Here is a 23885-nt window from a genome sequence, read left to right as displayed (position 1 = left end):
ACTGAACCAAAAGCTCTGATCTGTGTGAAGAAGTGCCTAGATCTGGATGAGGCTGTAGAATGATATTCAGTACACAATTTTACTTAAATTGATCATTTAAGGACAGATCCAATATTCCATCAGTTTTTGAGCCTCAACATCTATTGATAACCTCACAGAAAATAAAGGCATATCAAAAGAGTTACAAAGTTAATGGTGTCCAAAGGATTTTTGAATTCAATTTAGAAGAATAAATGAAGGCACTTGTGAAAAAAAAAAATGTGTAAAAGAAATTACATTTGGATTTTCAAAAACTGGGTTGCTGATTTCCTTTTTGGGGAGGCAGTGGAATGGAAAGGACTGTGTTTGCAATTAAAGGGATGGGTCCATTGGTAATACTCCATATATGCTATTGGGTTATCCTATCGTTTTTGGTAAAGTTCTTGCAAGTGAATGGTGATTACCAGAATATAAAAATTAAACAACAACAACAAAGAAACTTATGTAAACTGAATCATAAAACCTTCCTACAGCGGGTTCAAGCACCTAGTACAAATACACACAAACATAAACACTGACATTCAGTATAGACACCACTCAACCACACCATGACTTGGAGAGGAAAAGCAAAGCTAGACAAGAATTTCCAAACTTTTAAGCTCAACATCAGCGTTGGTTGCATTATTTTGCACTTGCTGAGTTACTCAGGAATCTCAGGCAATAAGCTTGCTTGAAGACATGATAGTGCTGGTTCCCTTACCCATTAGATGAGTAGAGAGAAAGGATAAGCGATTGCTATTTTTTCAATCTATTTTCAAAGACCATTACAAAAATAAATCAGTGTGTTTTCTAACAGTTCTAAAAACAGTTTGATAACTTTTTGTGTGATTAAAAAAAAAGAAATAAATGTCCACATTTATGAAAATCTTGCTTTTAGGTACATTCAGAAACAAATACAGTCCAGTTCTCCTTGGAGGGCATCTTCAGTCTATTTGCTCATTCTCTTTTGTCTATAGAAAAAAATCTTTTGGAGCAAAATGCATTGGCAGTGCAAAAAAAAAGTCCATAAAATAAACTACTGATTGAATTAAGCATTCGGATAAGTTCTTTGCCAGGTTATCTGCAAGCACAAGACTCTACTGTCATGTTAGGGTACACTTTGAGCACGACATTCTTATTTTCATCGAAGAATAGGATACTGAGTGAGGACATCTTTTCGGGGACACAGCAAGGTTCAGGAATCCCAGGAACGACCCCCACAGCTCTCACTATACTCTGGATGGTAGCATGATTTGATGGCTTCAAAGACTGGAAAATGAAATGGAAGAAGAATACACGTGTTAGGCAGGCCTGCGCCTCCACACCTCATCCCTCATCACATAAAATGCTTATTTAATGATTTCGCTTCAATAATTTAATCAAGCCTTTGGCTGCATCACACATTCAACTCAATCTCCTTATTCTCCACACTCTCCTCCTGACCAAAATGGATATTACTTAAGTGCTAGCTGCATTCTAGGCACACAATATCATCTCTAATCCTTAACATAGAGCTGGAATATTTTACATTTTATGAAGACTTAAAAAAAACTTAACTGACATTCTGAATGCAGAATGTCAAATAGCTGGTATGTGGTAGAGTGAGGATTTAAACCCAGTTCTCTCAGCAAGAATCACTTAAGTACTAACAACTCAAAACTGGGTGCCCAAGCCCAGAATGAATATTTTATAGGATGTTTCCAGTAACAAGACTGCAACAAAAATGGTTTGTTCTTAACTCTGCATTAGTTATTAAGAACCCAAACAAGCATCCTATTTAACAAAGATGTAAAATTTCCACTTTTATAGTGATATTTATGCATTATTTCCCAAATAAAACTAATAAGTCAGAGGGGTATTTATTTTTTCAGTTTAATAGTTGCTAAGAAGATGAACTGGCTGGTAATCATTCCACTATGTAATTAATTACAAACCCTCTTTGGAAGCACAAACTGGGGTTAAGAAGACCTCACCATTGGCCACTGGAGGTCACTGTTGCTCCATGGCTTTGGAATTAAACTTGGTAAGGATGTGTTTGTTCTAAGAGTGGGCCATGTCCTCTGGGAATAAACTAAGGAGCCTAAGGGTTAATTCTGTGTCTGCCAGGAGCTTCACCAAAACGCCTGGGTAAAATCTCTTCCCTTGAGAAAATGCCAAATGGGACCATTAACATCCATGTTAAACAGGTGGTTTTATGTAGAAAGCCCCATACAGCTCTGCTCTGCCTAAGAACGTTGAAAGGACACTCAGCTTTGTAACCCCAGAGTGGCAGGTGTTACAGGAGTGGTAATAAGAACCTCATACGAGATGCCATACTTTTCAACATCAGTTTCCCCCAGTGCTTTTTGTAGGCAGGTGTGAGGAGTTTTGTTTTAAACATACTGAGAAACAGAAATTTGGTAACTTGCCAGAGATCAAGTCAAGAATGGGATTTAGCCCCAAACTCTGGCTTTTTAATTTCAGGACTTTGAGCCACATTTCCCATGACCCAGAGACACCCTTGCCCCAGTGAGGTGGTACTTTGAATTTCTAAAACTCCCATCCTGGGAAACTTGAACAAGTTAAAACACTCAGGGTGCATAGAAGTCAAGGGGGGAAGCAAACAATATAGATGGGTTGCATACTAAAATAATATATTTTTGGAAGAGAAAGGGCAAATCTAATTTATCTCATCCCATATTTCAATTGCAATGAAAAAAATTATCCGCACATGGGACTTCAAGTTCATTGTGAGTAGGCATAAACAACTTCATGTCCTAATGATGAACAACTGTTTTTAGCCTTTTTTCTTCACTATAGAATTTTAAACTATGTTAAAAGGAATGGCTAACTTTTAAAGAACTTTAATTAATTGCAAAGCAGGGGGTGTGTATTCTCTGCTGACAGAAAGAAGTCCATGCTGTCCTGTTGTTTGTGGCCTCTGTCCTGCATCATCAACAATCTATGTGGAATTTACGTGACATACAGTATTGTACAGTAGACATCGGTAGCCATGTCTTGTGATTTCATCACTTTTGGTCATTTCTAAGAAAAACTTTTGCGGCCATCCACTTCTCTGTGGACTTAATCCAAATGGCTCATCATAAATCCCCCGCCCCATTTTTTTTGAACTAAGTTTTCAGACATTCTTCTGTATATTTAAGTTTTATACAAAGTGGATCTACTTAATGAGACGAGGTCCCGGGTGGGAAATACAGCTGTGCTGTTCTCAGGGTTGAGAGCAGTGTGTGCTCCAGTCCCTGACTAAATGCTTGCTAAGTAGATGATAGACTTATAAGAAACAGCATACTCTCCATTTCACCTATTTCTGTGGAAATAATTCCCATCAACAAAAATAAAAGTTTCTGTTCAAATGACTTGGTGTAGATATGGAAAATATTCATGGGTGTTGCCCAGGAAAATTCCTGTCTTTTTTTTTTTCTGAGGCTCCAACTCAGAAATGATAGATTTAGAAACTATGATTATATGAGAAGTCTCCAGTGGGCTTGCTGGAATTCAGGCATCCAGCCTTGATCCTGGGGTAGCGTGTCTTATCAGGAACCTCTCAGATGACCAGGGAGTTCCTCCCACCTTTTTTTTTTCTTTTTCTTACCATGGACTCCTCTGATCGAGCTGTCATTACCAGGAATATTACATCACCAACAAAAGATCCATGCAATAATTTGCTGGTATAAAGTACATAATTTTTGTTTTTGAATTCAGATCATGTTTCTAATGACTTTTCTTACTGAACAAGTTAAGAATTAAGAATTACATCAGTCACAAATATCTGTGCTATTTCTCTTACCAGTATCTCTCTCATGAGGGTGAGACATGACTTCAACATCAGTTTAGGTATTTTTTTTTTTTTTTTTTTGCTTAGGTAACTCAGTACCTCAAGATTTAATATTTTCAGAGTTCGTCTTCATGACTAGGGACTAGCATGGGAAGATTTGGGAACTTGGTTGAGGGTGCCTCATTTTGAACTCACTGAATGTGAATTTCTTCTTTACACGGGACACTTGGTTCAGAGTGTTCAGAGGCTCTGCCGCCTTGTTCTGTCTTTGCTATTGAGAGCTTTTGCACAGTTCCTCACAAAAATAACTCCGTTCCTCTAATCCCTGCTAGTTCTCTTGGATCTCTGTCAGGAACAACAGCTCAGTCATTTTCATTTGAAATCTCTGTTAAGGTGGTGAGGCGAGGCAAAAGCACAGAACTTGGCTTGAGCTGGTTGGGTATTTTTCATCTCATGGCAGAATTCCAAGAGTCTCTCCCTGGGAGAACAGATTGACCGTAAGGTCTAGAAATCAGAAAAATCCAAACTGCTGTGTTTGGGAATGAAATCTACAGTGGTCAGGCCTGCACCTGCCAAGCTGTGTTCGATGTCCTCGTGTTGAATTTGATTACAAATGCATTAGCAGGGGAGAGTATCTCATGGGCTAAGAGCCTTCATTCCTGACCTGGGCCGTGGGGTTTTGCTCCATTCGCTTCCAGTCCAGCCCACATGGGTGTGATAGCCCAGAAAGTATCTAATTGGAATCAGTGAAAGGGCAAAGCCTGGAATTTGGGAAAGGCAGAACACAGCTGTTCTGAATTACAGAATAGGTTGTCAACTTTTGCAGACAAAGAGCCTCACCATATAGAACAGGCTTTCACTCAGGAGGCCAGGAGAAAGGAGGGCCAACAGGGGAGTCTAGTGTGGGAGAACTTTCCTCTGGGGCAGAAAGTGTATGTAAGGTCTGAAAGTTTTTGGCACTTCAGTTATTCCACGTGTGCTGTACTGATCTGGTCAGAGACCTTTATTATCTGGTGCTTGGAGTATATTTTGATTTAAACAGTTCTCCCCAGCAGCCACACTGGGCACTGCTGGTGACAGTGATGCTCGTGAATTAACCCTCCTGCAGCAGCAGCTTCACTTGAAGGATGGCCACGTTTCCCATCCTTGTGGTTACTGTACCGCTTGAAAGACACAAAGCCTGGAAGTCTTAAAGGGAACCCCTCGAAAGCTTTACAAGTTAAGGACAGCCACCCAAGTGATGTGAGATCGAGAGCTCTGTGGAACAGCCAAACTTCCACTCTCGACTTGGCCGGAGGAAATCCCGGGCTCAGAGAGAAAACTCCCCACTGATCTCTGCATGTCTCCCGGGAGATCTGATGCCATTCCACATTCTGACAAATTTGATGCTGAGTTCAGTTGCTGCAGCCAGTGCTCTCCTGACTGTTTCTCTCCGAAGAAACCTCACTGGCCTGCAGGCTGTTAAACCCACAGGCAGAATCCTGTCTTCAGCTTTGTGATATCTGAAAATGCACTAGAAACATCCGGGAAACTTTTTCTTGCCTGTGACTGTTACTGTCGTGATTGCTTTCCCTCTGGTCTTCCTCAGCGACCCACCCTCTGTTTCCCACTCTTCTCAGCCTCAGCCGGCCATGAACAATAACGTCCACAGGAAGGTTTATCAACGCCTATGAGTGCAAGGAGCTCTACTCCCGCATTTCCCCACCATTTTTATTATGCTGAAAGCATTATCTTTATTACTTACGATACAACCAATTTCAAAAATGATAAAGCCAGCATAGAGAGAGAGCTTTAGTAACTTCTCCAAAGAACTATAGCTGGTAAGTGGTGAAATCAAGATCCCAGCCAAAAGGATTTGACTCTCAATTGTGTTATTCAAAGGGCAATTTGTGGATTAGCAGCATCAGCATCCACTAAGAGCTTGTTAAATATGCAGGATCTTAAGCTCCACCCCCCACAGCTACTACCTATCAACAAGACTCTAGGCAATGTGCAGGCATGTTAATGTTTGAGAATCTATGCTATGACCGAGAATGTACCATTAATTATTCTGCTATCCTGACAGACTTCTCTCCTTAAATTTATCTCTGCTTTTCTTATCCTTTGTTGTTTTTTAAATTATTATTCTTTAGGTCACTGAGAACCCTGATGAAGTTCTTCTAGAGCAAAGGCAGGTTTGTGAAGCAGGTAAATAGATGCCCAAGATGAGTTGGAAGTAATTATGGAGGGCTGGAGACCAAGCTAGGTCTCCAGAATTAGGGGTCGAAAAGCCAACTGACTCTCTCCACATTATCATGGATCCCCAGGGGCCTGGAAGTTGGAGTCAAGAGGGAGGAGAAAGACTCTTTCTCCAGGCTACCCAGAAGAAATTAGTTTATGAGAGTGAGAGGGATTATTTGGAAAATTCTGAGGTTTACCTAAAATCAGTCATTCTGGATTTAAAGACAGATTTTTATTTATTTATTTATTTTATTAAATCATAGCTGTGTACATTGATATGACCATGGGGCATCATTCACTAGCTTCACAGACCGTTTGACACACTTCCATCACACTGGTTAACATAGCCTTCCTGGCATTCTCTCAGTTACTGTGCCAAGACTCCACATTTACCAAGTTTCACATATACCCTTGTAAGATGCACCGTTTTGAATCCATCCTTACCTCTCGTGGCCACAAGGCAAGCCACACTGTAAAACAAAGATTCACGGCTGCTTGTTATACTTGTCGTGTTTGTTGTGCATGGATTTTTATATGTCATCCCATTCAATGGTCTGTTTGATCAGCCAAATAGCCTTTATGAACATAAGACAAGCTAAAGCTCTTCATATAATTTCAAATGCATATAATTCTTACTTTGTTTAGGGGTTCACACAACATGAATTAATAAAAAATAAATCCTTGAGAAGGAAAAGGTTGTAGAAAATGTTGAAAGCTCATCTTTCTGAGATAATCTAATAAGAAACTGGGATTCAATCGAGTTCCTGGCCCTGAGGCTGACCTGGCTCTGTGCAGTTGGACCTTTGCTTTTATGTGTCTGTTATACTTGGCAAGCTGACAATCACAGGGGTAGATGAAAATGTTATATTAAATATCTACGAGTAGGAATTGGTCACTCTTTGGGGCGGAGGATTTTTCCCTCAATTATCATACAATAGCAAAATATCTATTCTTCTTTTGACTTCTGTTCCTTGAGCTACTTTTTATTGTATAACAGAGATTCAAACTGTTACAAGGTGAGAACGTAAGTGCAGCGGTGAGCCTGACTGATGGCCAGAGGGCACTACTACCATTTTTCACTCAGTGATGTCTTATTTACATTCTAAATTCCAAGAGGACAGTCATGTGGACTTTCTGTGCAAGAGGAAGGTAGAGTTGAAGCGACTTCTGCAAATACATTTGTCAGGATAGTAGGCACAAGTATGATAAAGTACATCCTTAATGATTTTGGAAGAGACACAAGGAAACTCTGATAGATTTAAAAAGGTCTTAGACAAAGTTTACAGAACCAGTGAGTCCTATTTTGATTTTCCTTGTTAATATTTAGCAGGAGAGTAAATGAAATAAACAACGGGCCGGTTGTGAATTTCATGGCTCAGTACTGATACTGACTTCTGTGGGGACAATTCGTCTCACAAGACTCTGTTCATCGAAAAATATTCTGCATTAGGGCATCACTCCTATTAGGCCTTCCTCTTTGCTCCACGGCATCCACTCATTCCTTAAATACGGCCTAAGAGGTAAGCCTTCTACCATCTGGGCTTACTCATTGCAGGCAGATGTAGATTCATACATAACCATGTAGCTGACTATGTTCTATGTTTGGAAGCAATGCAGAAAGCATTTTACATATATATTTTTTTCTCCTGTCCCTCCTTATATCAATACTAAGTTCATTTTACTTTAGCAACCAGTAAGAAAAGCCAAGGGCATAACCTATTATATGATACATTTAGTAAATAAGAGTCCAGATGGATTTAGTAAATGAAAACACACACCTCACACACACACGGCTGAATCAGTGTGTCTTTCTACCTATGAAAATAGGAAATAGGGACAAGGCAAAAACCAACGGCTACCTTTGGCATGGGGAACTGGCATGCTCCAGAGCAGTAATAGGCATCGAAGGACTTGGGCGAGATAATCCATTCACTCCAGCCAATATCTGCAAAGTCGACTTTAAGGTACCTCCTGGCACAATTACGAGGTTCAATCCACTGCTTTCTCCTCGCCTTCTTCAGAGTCTGTTCATCAAACTGGAGTGTCTGGGTCTTCTGGTGAGACCCCTTTCTCTGTTTCTTTTTGTTTTTACTCTTCTCAGGGGACTGAGTCTGCAGGGCCTTGTAAGGCTTTCTCTCCTCCCAGACCCCATCTTTCTCATACTGATATTCAGCCCCAGGAAGCTCGTTGTTCTGCAGCGGCAGCAATACTCCAGTAGAGCGCTTCTTCCTCCGTTCAATAGAAAGGGTGGCTCTGATGTGGCTATCCAGTTTGGGCACAGCTCCAGGAAGCAAATTCTGATGTCCCTGTAAGCTTGAGACCACACTTTCTGGCTCAGAAATGGCAGCATCATTGGCGTACACCAAGATATAAGGCTCCGGGAAAGGTAACATCCTCTCAGGCAGCTGGTGTCCTTTGGAAGTAATGTTAAATCCTATGAGGAACTCCTCATTTTCCTTGGCCTTCCTTAAGAGTTGAGTGATGTCTTTAGATAGCCAGGATGTGATATCTCCATGAGGTTGGGCTGTGTCAACTGACAGGTGACCTAGGAGTTGACTTTGGTTTCTGGTGGATCTGAGGATCCATGCAGAGAGATCTATCTGATGGTGTTTCCTCTGACCACGATGTGAGCATCCTTGAGACCATGAACAACTCAGGCTGGTGTTTACTAGCTCTCCAATATAGAAATGCAGTGTGGCTGACAGAATGCTCTCAGACTTAGTCACAGAAGTCAGATTAAATATATGCAGTCCCTTACTTTCAAGGGTCCCTAGGAAGAAAAAGAAAACAAAGTAAACAGGAGCAAAAAAGACATTTACTTTACTATTCATCAAAATTAAAACTTTCACAGGTACTTATGTGTAAAATGTTTTATAATGCAAAGTTGAGGAAAAATTCCACCCTACGTTTATCATATAAGTCCATAATTTTGTTTTGTTTAAAAATATTATCATTCCATTTTGAAATAATCTATGTGGGTATGTCAAGGGAAAGCTGTTTAAATTTTCAAGGATAAGGAATTCAAGCAAACACCGAAAGTGCAAATACAGTAATGTCAAAGCCTTTCTAGTCAATACCACATCTTCTCTCATCCTATCCTTAGCAGGAAAGTTCCATTCCCAAACCACTTCACTGCACTCTTTCTATAAGGGAATGCATGTATTAAGACTTCTCCGAGTGATGTATCATTGGCTTGTAATCTTAGATGTGCAAAATGGGCAAAGGGCTTGAGTAGATATTTCTCCAAGAAGATACAAGTGGCTGATAAACACATGAAAAGAAGCTCAAGTTCACTAACCATTAGGGAGACAAATCTAAACCACAGTGAGGAGCTACTTGACACAGACACCACAACATCAGCAACAGAACCAGAAAGCTCCTGAGCATGTAGAGAAATTGGAATACTCTTTCACATAGCTGTTGAGAAGGTGAAATGATTCAGCTTCTGTGGAAAACAGTATGCCAGTTCCTCAAAAAGTTAAAGGTAAAATTACCATATGATCCAGGAATTTCACTCTTAGGTATAGACCCTAAAGACTTAAAAAGGTTCATAGTTATAGCAGCACTATTCATAATAGCCAATCGGTAGAAACAGCTCAAATGACCACGGATTAATGATGCATAAACAAATTGTGGTATATCCATTCAATGGACATTCTTCCTCTACAGCAGTGGTTCTCAATCTGTGGGTCGTGACCCCACTGTAACAATGAAAATGCATCGCGGCATTAGGAAGACTGAGAACCACTACTATACAGAAAGGAATGAAGTACTGTACGTGTGACAATGTGATGAACCTTGAGAACATTGCACCAAAGGGAAGGCAGACACCAAAGGTCACATTCTCTTTGATTCCATTTATGTGAAATACCCACAAGAGTTAAATCCATAAAGACACCGATGTGTTTGCCAGAGGATAGCGGCTGGGACTAATAAAGACAAATGCCTTAATGGTTACAGGATTTTACTTTGGAATGGCAGAAGAACTTTGGACCTAGATAGACTTGGTGATGGCATAACATTGTGAAGATAGCAATTGCCACTGTGTTGTTTACCTAAAAATAATTCTATCTTACATGGTTTTCACCTCAGTTAAAAAAACAAAGCAAAACAAAACAAAAATATGTAATCTCTTGCTTCTGAGGGTTCCTGGAAGAGGAAAAGAAAAAAAGAGTAAACAGGAGTAGTGGATTAAAGCAAGGCTAATATATTTCACACTAACTTGCTCTTTGCTAAAGCATCATAAACATGGGAAATTGTAACACAGTGGCAAACTTAATGGAATGAGAGCTGAAAGTTATGGATACTACCAAGATCTATTCTTATAAATTTGGTAAAGTAACAGGCTTTTGAGGCATGTATAGTCTACTGGTTACATATGCAGGGCTTGGAATTCGACTCACCTTGAATCAGGTTCTGGCTCATCCACTTACTAACTTCATAACATTGGACAAGTTAATGTTCCCCTTCATAAAATGAGATAATCTCTCTCTCTCCATGTCATCAGAACTCAGTAAGATATGGGCAAAGATGTTCATAAAGGGCCTGGTAATTGTTTCTCAAATATAAATTTTTATTGTTATTAGTTCCGGTATCAACAGTATTCCAGAGATTGTATCTTCTATCTGTTCCCCCAAAATGTGGAGTGAGTGATAAGGGCTGGGTAAACAGGACCCCATAGATCTCGGGGTTCGGACAATAAGCCTGAAAAAATAAGCCACACATTAACTGTTCAAAACAAATAATGCTGTCATAGACTTGTCTGAAGTTTATAACACTCAAACATTTACAAATATAAAAGTTAAATTTTTGTATAGCTCAACAAAAATGATGGAAATTGTTCAACTGTATTTCAAATTCTTCAAAGGCAGAAATGAAAGAGAGTAAGAAAACAAGAGATTGATTAGTAAGGGCAGAAGACGGCTCTTTCCCTTAAGGTCATCTAACGAGTTCTCAATAAAGCTGAAGTTAAAATTCAACAACCTCCGGTTCCTGGGATCGGTCACTAAACCCCAGGCCTTCCTCATGCACTTGCTCCACAGACGTATCTGTCGCAGAAACACACATGCAATGGTGAAATTATGTTCTTGATCAAAAACATGTTTCAGTAAAAACAAAACATTTTTATAAAGATGTGGAGACTTAAAATGAGTTCAGTGAGTCCCCACGCACCAGGGAAGTGCAATGGGGAACAGATTTTATTCATTTTTAACATTGTGTGAAGGAAAAGGGGGAAACTGCCATTTGTGCACATTTGTATAATCCAGGACACCAGGCTAATACTTTACAGACCTTTCTAACAAAGCCATAGCATCAGGGTTGTTCAGAGACTCTAGCCTTAATTCATTCCAGTCACCAGAGCCTACACTTCTACCCAAACTTCATGTCGCAGTTGGAAGTTTAAAGCAGAAGGAAGAGAAGTCACTCTGTTCTAAGCATGTGGCAATTAAATGGTTGCCAAACAAATGTGCTGGCCGGGAATAAATGAACTCAGGGGATATGGGTGGCAGAGTCTGAACGGACTCACCAATCCCATGCCCTGCCCCTGCATTCCGCTTCTTATGTTTCCTTCCTTCAAACACGTTTCCAGTCACCACAGGACCTCAGGCTTATCAGCCTCTGCCCTTGCGTCTGATCCCCAACATCCTCTAAGTCTCATAATCTGTCTTCTCATGGCTCTCGTTTTAATCCAGTGCATTATTTTGAAGTCAGAGCCCTAGAGCCTGGGCTGCACGCCACCACACCCCAAAGCAGTCCTCAAATAACTGAAGCTCTTTAAGTCCCAGTTTGCTCATCTCTAAAATGGGTAGTACCAACTGAAGAGCTATTGTGAGGACTAATTGAAATAATGTGGGCAAAGCACATAAAACAAATTCGATAAATATTAGCTAACTAGAACTGTATTGTCCAGAGTGACAGGAAGTACTGTTTCCCCGAAAATAAGACAGTGTCTGATTTTAAGGTGTGCTCCCAAAGATGCGCTAGGTCTTATTTTCAGGGGATGTCTTATCTTTCCTGTAAGTAGGTCTTATTTTCGGAGGATGTCTTATTTTCGAGAAAACAGGGTAGTCACTTAAGTTCAAACTGAGATGTGCTGTGAGTACGTCAAAGATTTAGTACAAAACTGAATGTAATACATTTTATATTGAGTGTATGTTGAAATGACAATATTTGAATATATTGGGTTAAATACATTAAATGCATTATTAATATATTGGGCTAAATATATTATTAAGTAATTTCACTTGTTGCTTTTTAGATTTTTTAAAATGTGGCTACTAAAATTTTTAAATTATGTATGTTTCTAACATTTGTGGTTTACATTAAATATCTTTTGGACAGTGATGGTCTATATTATTGTCAGAAAAGAAAAAAGGTATTTTTTTCTAATACAGTAAAGAATTAGGCAGAAAAGAAAACAAAAAAGGTATTTTTTTCTAATACAGTAAAGAATTAGGCTTTTGCTAAATGTGCATATGCAAAGCAAATAGCGAATTGGGCAAAAGATTCTCTTTTTTGGAATGCAGCATCCTTTCTTTATGGGGGACATATTACACAAAGATAATTCTTGTGATTACTTTTAAATTTTCCCTTCAGCTGTAGCTAATCATTTGAATTTGTAATCAAAAGCCTAAGCCCAGCAAGCTGCTCTGACAAAGAGGTAAATGGGCAGTTTAACAATAGTGCGTTATGGTAGGGAGATTATACACATTCACAGCTTTGATCGTGTTATTTGTGTATTATACACGTAAACACACTACAACAGGCAAAGAACAGAGTGCAAAGCAAAACAGAAGTTTTAGTTTAACAAAATTGCATCGACATGGTAACTATTTGGTGCTGGACCTTGGGCTGGATTACACGCTGCCCCTTGTAATAGGGGAAGGGATTCGTGAGCAATAGTCAGGGAGCTATGCCATGGTGATCATACCCTTGGAATCAAATAGGGAACTACTAACCTTGCCCAGGTGGAGGGCAGAGAGATGCCCAGGGAAGAAGTGACTTTTGAATTAGACTTTTAGAGATGAAGGGAGAAGGTAATGTGGAGGAGGAGATGGATGAGCACATGGCAGCAGGATGCACTGCTGTGTACCCGGAAGCTTTCATGAAAGGAATGTTGTCAATGTTGTTGTCTGAAGTCCTGACAAACATCTGTGCTATCTAAGTTCAGAAAAATAAATGCTCAATTGCCATTTAGCTCCTAACCAAAGGTGTTCACAAGTGTTATGTTGTGCCTAGCATGTGATGTCTTTGCTCTTGATATTCCCACACAGGCTGCAGATCTGTGTCTGTCCTATACTTTATTTACTTATTTTTGCTTTCTCTGGTTTTCATTCTTTTGCAGAGACAAAGTCACTCTCTATTGCCCAGACCAGAGTGCAGTGGCACAATTACAGCTCACTATAACCTCAAACTCCTGGGCTCAAGCAAACCTCCTGCCTTAGCCTCCCAAATAGCTAGGACAAAGGCATGTGCCACCACACCTGGCTAATTTTCTCTGACGTTAAAGCATTTAATTTCTGTTCAAGGCAGTGCTCTTCTCCAGTGCAATCCAACAAATAGTTGTTGAGCTTTTACAAAGGAAAAATGTAGTAAGAGAGCTACACAGAATTCAGCAAATGAGTACAGAGAAACAGATAAGAATGAGATAAATACCTCCCTGCAACTAGAAATGCATGATATCTATTAGATTATTGTCATGTGCTCTGTTTTTTTAAGATTTTATATTAATTTAACTTTTCAAATAAGTTATCTTCCCATTCTTAAGGAGTTTTGCATTAGGCTTCTCTCTCTTCCTTTTAAGTTGTAGCATAGATTTGTTTACACTACATATACCTATATGTAAATATCATTAAAATGCCTTCATATTCACTTTATTTATTCTTCTGAAACATTCAGATACTTATCATTTATAATTATTGAATGAGACACTTTATATATATATATACCCTCTGATTAACAACAACAAACTGATATAAATAATAATAATATTTAAAAGGGTGGGTTTGGCTTGGTGCCTGTAGCTCAGAGAGTAGGGCACCAGCCACACACAGCGAAGCTGGCAGGTTCAAGCCTGGCCTGGGGCTTGCTAAACAACAATGACAACTGCAACCAAAAAAAAAAAAAAAAAATAGCCAGGCATTGTGGCGGGTACCTGTAGTCCCAGCTACTTGGGAGGCTGAGGTAAGAGAATCACTTAAGCCCAAGAGTTTGAGGTTGCTGTGAATTGTGACACTACAGCACTCTATGGAGGGTGACACAGTGAGACTTTGTCTCAAAGAAATAAAAATAAAAAGGGTGGGTTTTTATCAGTTTAAAAAAATATAGATTATTCATTTTGGGGCTAGGTGCTCTCATTTTAGCTAGTTTAATGATACAGCAGGGAATAACTACAAAAGGAACAAAGACGATGAATGGTCTGGAAACTATCTCATACGGTTGAGTTGAATAAATAAAAATACATAGCCCGAAGGAAGAAAAGAAAAGATTTATCCACAACATAGAATTATTTTCAATAATACTTGAGGGGCTTCAGAATGATCAGAGTTTTTCATTTTTATTTTTTTCCCTAGCATCAAAGGAATAGTTGAACAGAGGCTGAATTCAGGCCAATGTTAAGTCATGAATTTCTGTTTTACGTGACTTAGGGAGACCCATCTGTGGGCCTGGGAAAAGTAGTCATAAGTCAAGACTGTTACAGGAGGATTCCTTTATGGTAGAATGGCTAGGGCGTGCAAGGTAAACTGGAGAATCTTTTCAATCCCTTGCAAGTAACTACATCCAGCTGTTTTCAGCTTTTTCCAAAGACGTATTTTTGATGCGAAAATATAGCTACCAGTAGGTGGTGCCATTCTCTCACTGTTAGCTGGCAGTAGCACCAACTGGGAAGGTATCTGCTGCAGCTCAGTGAGAGTTGGCCATCAGCATTATAATCCTCTATTTTGACCTTTCTAGAGTTATAAGACCTGAGAATTGAAAATGAGTTTAGAAGTCTGGTGAGTTGCTGAGCCAGCCTCACTCTCTTTTACACACTTGGGACTTTGCACCTGTCACTGTTTCTCTCCAGAACGGCTTTACCCACCCTTTTTATTCTAGATAATTCACATTTGTTTTTGAAGGCAAGGCTGAGTTACCACCCCTGGAGGAAAGGTTGTCATGGCAACCCACTTCCTTGGTTAGGACCCTGCCTCTGTTACTATTTTATTATCCTGTGACTCCTTTCTAAGACCATAAACTCTTTAAAGACAACTCTCTGTGTTGTATCAGACTCTTCAGCCTATGGCACAAGGCTGGACTCTTAAGCAGCATTCTCTAAATGCTTCTTTGGTGAATAAACAAATTTAGTTCAACTTACTCATTAGAGAAATGCAAACATGAAGGACCACAGAAGTTAGCCAGCCGGTTAGCAATTGATTTCAAGGAGGGATCCAGGTCCTCTCACACTTACACAGATTTTTTTTAGGAGTTTGATTATTAAGTAAGGGTGAAAGATTTATTTCTGTTTGTATTCTGAAAACAAAGCACTTGCACCTGATGAAACCAAGGACTTGGATGAGGAAGTCAGGCCCTGGTTTAGGGATTTAGGAACAGCCACTGTATTACAACAGTTGAGCTCCTCGCCAGCAGCGGCCCTGGTGGTACCCAGGGAGTGGTAGGAAGTTCACCTCCGTGCCGGCCCACACAGAACGTTCTCAAAGGGAACAAGAACATACAACAGAAAGCTTTCTATGTAAAGGCTGATTTTAAAACAAATAGACTAAATGAAATCTTGATGATTAGTTAAATCCCTAGGAAGCAGGGGAAACATTTTAGTCATACAGAAAATATATAACTAAGAACAATTTTTCTCCCCACTTTTTTTCCAAACACAGTACAGAGGCTACAAATGCCAGGGATACCGAGGACAGGGACACATAGGCCCACAGTCGCTGGCTGAAGGTGCGACTTCTTGACTGGTGATACTCAGTCAAGACTGCAGTTTCTCTCTGCTGCCTTCAACTTTCAAACCCAGGCAAGATGGGGAACTTCTACACAGGGAACAACGTCATAGAATTTTGCTTGTCTTGCAGAGTTCCAGTCGCATTACTGACTTTCATGGGATCTTATCAGAACGATTCTGGATATACTAAGTAAAAACTTGGTCAGAGATGATCTAATGTATGCTTTTCTAGAATAGCTAAATGTTCATCACTCAGTTGAGCTACTCTTAGGCCCCTACCCAATGGCATTCCTAGACTGTGAGCTTCCAGAGGGCAGATCCATGTCCTATAAATCTTTGAATTCTTAGTATTTCATACTGTCTGGAATTTTTTTTTCTATCCTGAAAAAAAAAATTTTTTTCTATCCTTATTAGGTTTGTTGCATGAACAGCTGTGTAAACTTACCAGATTCAAAAGTGTTTCCTATTTAACACAGAAGTGTTAAAAACTTTTCATGTAGGTTCAAGTTCCCAAAGTTAACAAAAGCCCTTCTTGGGTCAAAGTAGGATTCCTTCTAGTTCGTTAGAAAAGAAGGATTATCAGAACAGTTGTATATGAAATAGAATAGTATTGACATTTAATAAATAGTTAATAAAATGCCTGATGGGAAATTTTTTCAAGGCAAGTTTGTTTTTTAAAGGATACTTTGCCTGGCTGATAGTTCGTCTACTATCCCTTGTTATCTTGTCTTGAACACCCAATTCAACTCAACGGAAGTATTTACAGAGTGCAAACCATGTGGAAACCTGTGCAGGGTCCTTGGAAGATGGGAATACCAGGATGAAATGAGGTCGACTCCCTACCCTCAGGGAATTCTGTATATGCCCTGCTCAGATCTTCCTTTTTCTAGCAAATCTATTTATTAGGTCGCAAACTCTCTGCAGATGTGAAAGAAGGGTAACCAATCTGGATTAACTTGCTTCAAAGTGTTCTCCAGGGCAAAACCCATCACAAAAGCAGCAATACACCTTCTAAAGTAAAAGATGCTTACCATTATATAAATTAATAAACCATTTGTCCAGAGACAGACCCCCTTACAACAGCCAGATGAGACCAGGAATAACAGATTAATCATTCTAGATTTCAGATGCTGGTTATGATATAAAATTGTCAAAACTCTAGGGTAAGTTTAGAGCAGTATTTCTCAAACATGGATCAAAAATATCTGTATGACTTGTTGAAACACAGATCTGTGAGCCCCAGCCCCCAGAGTTTGATTCAGAAGGCCTAGTGTGGGCTGGAGAATTTCTACCAAGGTTCCAGGTAATATGGACTCTGCTAAGCCAGGGACCCTATTTTGACAACAGCTGACTTCAGGAAGTCTCCATAGGAAGGGGAAACCCTGCTGCACTAGCCACCACGGTCAGGACAGAAAAAGTAACTTGTGGAATAAAGGTTTGGAATATAGATTTTATATGACTGCCAACTTGTTATTTTTATGTTGTCACCCATGTATTCTTCATGCCTCAAAAAATACATATTCTCCAAAGTTGAGATATGAAGCCTTTTGGGAAGCTAAGGGAGCACATATTTCAAAATATGAAACCTTTCACATTACTATTATTAATAAATCATTTATACCTAGATTTTAGATTCAACCCATCTGATAGTCAAAGAAACTGAGAATGACAATACTGGGTGACTTGTTAGGAGTTCGGCCAAGATTAGAATTTAGATTTAATTCACTGCCTTAAGTAAGGGAAAAATCGAAACTCTAGCCATCTTTTCTCTACCTGAAAACCATTTCTCCTCTTAACCCACTCTTAAATGCAGCAATTACATTTAATTCAGTCTTTAGATTAATTTCATGCAATTACATGAAAATGTTCTTAAAAGGACAGATCAGCTGCTTTAACTGCAAAATAATAAGGCTGAACAAAGAACCATTTACAAAATTATTGGATGTAATTACTTTATGGAAGGAACATATTAAAGTACCTTCCTTAGTAAAGTAAGGGCTCACTGAGGCTGAGAACGCAGTGGGATTATTCCGCCCAAGCACTTCACTCAGTGTGTGCTCAAAGATAGTAAAAGCACTGCATTTGCTGTGGGTCTGTTGCCAAGGGAAGATGGTTCTTAAAGGAAGATAGATCACTGAAGGAGTCATTTAACATACTAGGGTACGTGACTCTATGACCTACATGCTGGTGTTTTAAATGAATTAAGAGAAATCTATGACTATAAAGATACCATCCCTGAAAACGTGTGTTCCCAGGAGGACTGCTTTATGTGTCAGTATGCTTAGACACAACCGCTACTAACTACTAACGTGGAAATAGACAGACATTTTACTGGTTGCTAAATATATTATACACACACACACACACACACACACACACACCAGGGCTCTTTGGTTACAATGTCATCATTTATTACTGTCCAGAGTAGAAATTATCCTGGTTTACTTGTGTCACTTGATTAATACTATGTCAATATTTCTATGAAAATTCTATTTGCATGGATTCATAACATAAGCATAACATTTCACTCAGTTGAAACTTGGCATAGGAAAGCTCAATTTAACACCACTTATGATACCAAACACTTTTTCACCACACCCACCAAAATAAATTTAGTATGGCTCTAACTGGATCCAAGGATATTCAAATTTAACAGAAAACTACCAAAAATGTGGGAGAAAATTCAAATATTGCAGCACAGAAATCCTGACTAGCCAACAGAAAACACATGCCAAGTTTCTCACTAATTTTGGTGAGACTTTTTAATACGTATTTTTAATTGTATCTATAAAATATAACATGTACGGGAGATTATACTATAAGGAATCTGATGGATGTCTTAGGTAAATGTGCCTTTCTAAAACATTAACAAAGTGATAGGTATGATCTCTAATGAATTTTTCCACCAAGTACCTTTTCTCTTAAAAGTATAATTAACACTATTGTGAAATAATACATATCAATTCTATAGAAGAAAACAATGGAATAGCACTCTCCCAGGTACAGGGAAAATGAAATGTAGTGACAGAGAAACTCTAAATTATACTCTGAGAAGTTTTATAATGTAAAAACAGGAAGATGATTCAATGTCAATTGGACCCAAGTCCAAAAAGTATAATATACTTATAAGTAAACATACTGAGATAGATAGTAATAAATAAGAACGAAATCAGTGTTTTCTAAGCCAGGCATCTTAGAACAACAATTCTCTAAAATGCTTCTTCCAAAAGAAAGTATCCTCTTCTAAAGGCACTCATTAGCAGTTAAAGGCCCTGACAGTCCCCCAGTAAAGAAAACTGATTACTTTCCCTAACTTGTTTGATCATGGATGCCAATTTTCTGTAACACCTGTGAACATCTTCCAAAAACCTCTTTTTGTGACATTTTCTCCTAGAAAGTTAGACTGGGCTACTAGAAAGATATGTTTGGAGATAAGTGCAGTATGATGCCCGTATCTGCTTTCATTAAAGGAAGAAATTGTATTCGTTTGCTTGAATACCTCTTCCAAATACAAAATTCTGTAACACAAAAATGCTTACAAGCAGATTTGACATTTATGCCTCTAAGTTTCAGGAAAACCTGAACCCCTTCAATTAAGTACTTCTCAACTCCCACTTCTTTGGCAAAATGTGTGCAGGTCTCCTAATTCATTCTTCACTATGTATCTATTTTTAAAGTACAAATACTCCTTGGCTGGATTATCTGCTTAGGGGATTTTTTATTGATTCTTCATAGTCTCTTGGCCTCTTTGGGTGTTTCTAATTATACTTCAAGGCTAAATTTTTATGTAATGCGTTCACTTTCTCCTTTCCATTAGCATAGCCAATTAAGAATTTCTGGAATTATGGTGTTTTAAAGTCAGAGATTGTGGAGAAGTTTTGGCTGTATGGTAAAAAGTCCATTGAAGGCTATCATGTATCCAAAGTCGTATGTAATTCAAAGCAGCCACACACACAGCTCCTACCTCCAGGTGCACTACTGTCCTTTAAACAAAAACGTCAGGTAATGCAAGCATTTTTTACTTTTAAGCTGAGCCTAGGTGCTAGGCATTTCAAGGCAACTACCTTTTGATAAGGGTTATTCTAGTCCTTTGATATCAAACCTTCCAAAAATGATGCTTTCCCACTGCTCCATGTGCTTTATAGGAATGTCACTTATAGAGTGATCTTCGGGCTTTAATTATACCATCCTTCCCAAAGCCTTATATTTCAGCCTCGCATGCCAGAAATGTGTCAGAATCTTAATTCTTTATTTTTAAAGATTTTTTTTGAATAGTAGGAAAGACTCTCTCCTTGCTCAGTAAAGGAAAATACTCACTTTGGGTTTTGGGTTTGAATTGCCTCATTTTTTTCAGTCTATGAAATGTGTGAGTTTTTTTTTTAAAGGCAATCCATACCCACTGAAATGTAATCTCTGTGTAGTTTTCTGCCATAAACAGTGATAGCTTCTTAATAAGAACACGTGTACTTTAATCACCGTTTTTAAAGAAGTTACATTTATAATTAAGAAAAGATTAAGCAACTGTGGAAAGATAAAAAAACAATGAACATAATTCATCTATCTTAAAAGATCAAGGAGTAGAAAACCTCATGTGAAATATTCTTATTTTATCACATAGTAACCAAAGACAACTTAAACCAAGTTTAAAATAAAAGCTGATTTTATACCCTTCTGTCTTTCTTCCTGAAGGCGTGTTCTTATAAACCTGAACTTGTCTGTCATAAATACGTGTACTTTTGTAAATTACCTGTCACAAAAGGAAAGATAAAACCCATCTTTATGTACACTCTTCCACATCACAAAAAAACTTGTAAGTGCTTCAAACCTACGGTTTTGGCATACCACCTGCATAGCGTTGAGGGAGGAGAAAAGAGGTTAGCGGAGAGTGTATTTAGGATGGGTGCCACCCACCATCCAGTAATAGTTTAAGTAGAAAGTAATCAAACGGAGACCACAGCAGCTACGCTTCAACCAAAGATATTCTAGGTTTAGAACAATAAATAATATTAATCAAGTATGTTCCAAAGAGCAAATAGGGCTCTCAGGCTATAACTCAGCCTGAATAAGCACCTGCAGTCTGCAGGATCAGCAGCTACTCCACGTGCACAGCCCACCACTTGACCTAAAACCAAACTCTGAAATGTCTTCACTACCTAGAAGCACGTATGTCGTGAAACTTAAACACTCTGAACTGGAAAACATATCAGTTTATTAAAGCAGACAGCATCTGTCACTACATCAGAACATATGTCCCGAGGTGAAGGGTGTTATGGAAACGCTGATATGGATGAAGGGAGAAGCACCTTTCTGGAGTCCTGCCTTATTAAAGCCAGAACTGCCTGAAAATAAAGTCTTTTAGTGTGTTAGTAACTAAACACTCCTGGAAGGATTCCAACCCGAACCACCTCTCCAGGAGTCTCCACCAAGGTAACATGACTCTTGAGCTTCCACAAAAACCAGTGTCTACATTTGATGAATAAGTCATTAAGACGGTCTGTAGGATCCTAACAGGATTGCTTTTCTTATCAGAGCACACAGCCCTGTATATATGCATCAAGCTGCAATTCATCATTTTAAGGGAATGACTGGCCTCGGTATCAAAGTTTATCATTTGATGCTTTAAGACTACAATGAGGCTGATAAGGGGACACTCTGAAATTATAAGGCAAGGAATGAGTGCAAGCCAAACAGTATATGCTGCCCGAGTTATTTAAATCCTTATCCATGATTCAAAGCCTAAAGCAAACAAGAGCTATACATTATGTGAATGAAATAAACTCAAATTCTGCCTCCAAACTAAGTGGTTCGTGTGATAAGCGAAACTTGTTGGTACAAAACAATATGGTTCATCTCTTTTGTGCCTCAGCTATTCCTGAAGGAATCTAACCAAGAAAGTGGATGTCCAGGTAAGAGTGATGTGAGTATCACTGTTGCCACCTGCCTTGGCCACCTCCTTTCCTTCTCATCTTTGTTACAACCACATGGCTCCTTTATTGAGCTCTGCCCTGAGAGTTGCAGCAAAGTAAACACAGCCTTCACTGGTGTGCTCAGCTGTCAGGACTCCTTTTCAAAGGGCTGGGGTGCTGTGCAGAACTCAGAGCAGGTTTGTTTCCCTATAGATCATGACCACGGTTTTAAGAGGAAAGTGAAATCTGGTACAGTTTGGACTCTAGCTAAAGACTTCTACATTCAAAAGCATAATTCACATTTATGATAGATGTCTTCGTACCTGTGAGCTCTGGCTGTTTAGTGTCAACCTAGGGCTTTCCTGGACGGACGCTTTAGTTTTCCTTTTTTCCAGGAGACCTACATATCAAAATTTGGGGACATTTGTGACAGATGTGATTAAGGCCTCCTTCCTTAAAGATTCTCGGCTATTTTTAACAGTTCACTGAAGACAGGCTGTACAGTTACATTTCCCTTTCTCGCAAATGTGGTGAATGAAAGAACCTGGTGCATCCTCAGAGCTACCCACAGAGTCAGTGTCCAGGAAACTTTCCCTTACGCTGTTAGCATTAGTTACTTACTTCACTGCAGGGGCTGGGGAAACCTCGCCAGGTCATGAATTTCAGTCCCCAGTGATCTGTGCTGAAAAATGGGATGAGCAGATTTTCGTGGGTAGCTTCCAGGAGGTGTTTACACCCTTGGCGGCTGCCTCTCCAGCGCGCTCTCTCTCCTAGCTCCTCCCAACCTCTATTTGCCCCATGGGTTTTCCATAAGCATAACTCCAAAGCACCGGGTTTTGTTTGTGTGTTTGCCACACCAACTATCAAGGAACTGTCGAGAAGAACGAGTCAAATATAGCAACACAAAGGCGCGAGTTAAGAGCGGGTACAAGATCCAGCTTTTCCAAGTTACTATCAACAAAGAGAGGGAAGGCTCCTAGTTAGAATCCGATTTCCCTTCAGCGCCCGGGGTTGGCATACATCAAACGGCATCTACTTCTTGGTAAACATGGCTATAGAGGAGCCCAGGGGAATTTCCGCGGTCCAGCTAAAGAATCAACAGAGTAAGGGACTCCAGAGGTGCTCCAGGCCCCCAGGGCAGGAGGGCTCCTCCGGGCACTGGAGGTCACCCGTTCCCTTTCCCCGCAGTTCCTCCAGCTGACACCCTCCTCCGCTCGACGCCGGCGCGGGGCTTTTCCCCATTTATTCTCACTGCAGGTTGGAGAACTAGGCTCACCGGGGCTCAGCTGGTGACAAGCTGGATGTGGCCAGACAGAGAGCCCCGGAGGGCAGCTGTGGAGCGCGGGACAGGTCCCTGAGCAGCACACCGGAGCAGGGGGCAGACCAGGAAGCGGCGGGGTACCGGGAGAAAGCTGGGCGGGCGGGGTGGGGGTCGCCTCGCGCACTCACCTGCTGCTCCGGCTCGGAAGCTGCGAACCGTGTTGCCTTCGCGCAGGACCGGGGGCCGCGAGGGCTGCGAGCCTCGCCCCAGGGAGCCCGGCGTGCGCGCCCGCGGGCTCGCGCCGCCGCTGCCGCTGTACCTGTCGTAGAGCCGCAGCATGTGCTCCGCCACCTGGTCTCGCGGCTGCAGCTCCGGGTTAGGGCTACTACCTGCCGCGCGGTGACCTGGCACAGCTTTGCGGAGCCCCGGGAAATGCTGCTTCAGTCTTTCTCCCTGCACAAGGTTCAGGCAGAAGCAGCCCAGCCACAGACAGAGCAGCCCGCGCGCCCCAGCCATGGCCAGGTACCGGCAGCGCGCGTCGTGGGCTCCCCACGCAGCCAGGGAACACTCCTAAGGCGCAAAGGGTCGGCGGCAGAACCGAGGGTTGAACTTCAATCCAGCTGGGGCGAGGGCGCCGGAAGCCGGGACACTGCCAGTACAGGGTCGCGACGAGCCGCCCTTTCCGCGCCCGCTGAGCGCAGACTGGCAGGTGGGTCTTCCCCGCCGCGGCGCGGACCTCACCCGCGAGCACTGTGCGCACGGTCT

General features: G+C 40.5%; 1 protein-coding gene across 1 annotated transcript; it reads right to left on the bottom strand.

Moving 5' to 3' along the window:
- Positions 1–961: 961 nt before the first annotated feature.
- On the bottom strand, positions 962–23885 carry BMP3 (bone morphogenetic protein 3). The gene is made up of 3 exons (XM_053594883.1): positions 23309–23885; positions 7873–8783; positions 962–1287 (listed from the first exon to the last, which is right to left on the bottom strand). Exons 1-3 carry the CDS (start codon positions 23634–23636, stop codon positions 1096–1098), a joined length of 1431 nt encoding a protein of 476 aa, XP_053450858.1. The 5' UTR covers positions 23637–23885; the 3' UTR covers positions 962–1095.

Source organism: Nycticebus coucang, chromosome 1 (genome assembly GCF_027406575.1).
Source record: "Nycticebus coucang isolate mNycCou1 chromosome 1, mNycCou1.pri, whole genome shotgun sequence".
Taxonomy (NCBI): Eukaryota; Metazoa; Chordata; class Mammalia; order Primates; family Lorisidae; genus Nycticebus; species Nycticebus coucang.
This window is presented reverse-complemented; position numbering and strand designations above follow the sequence as displayed.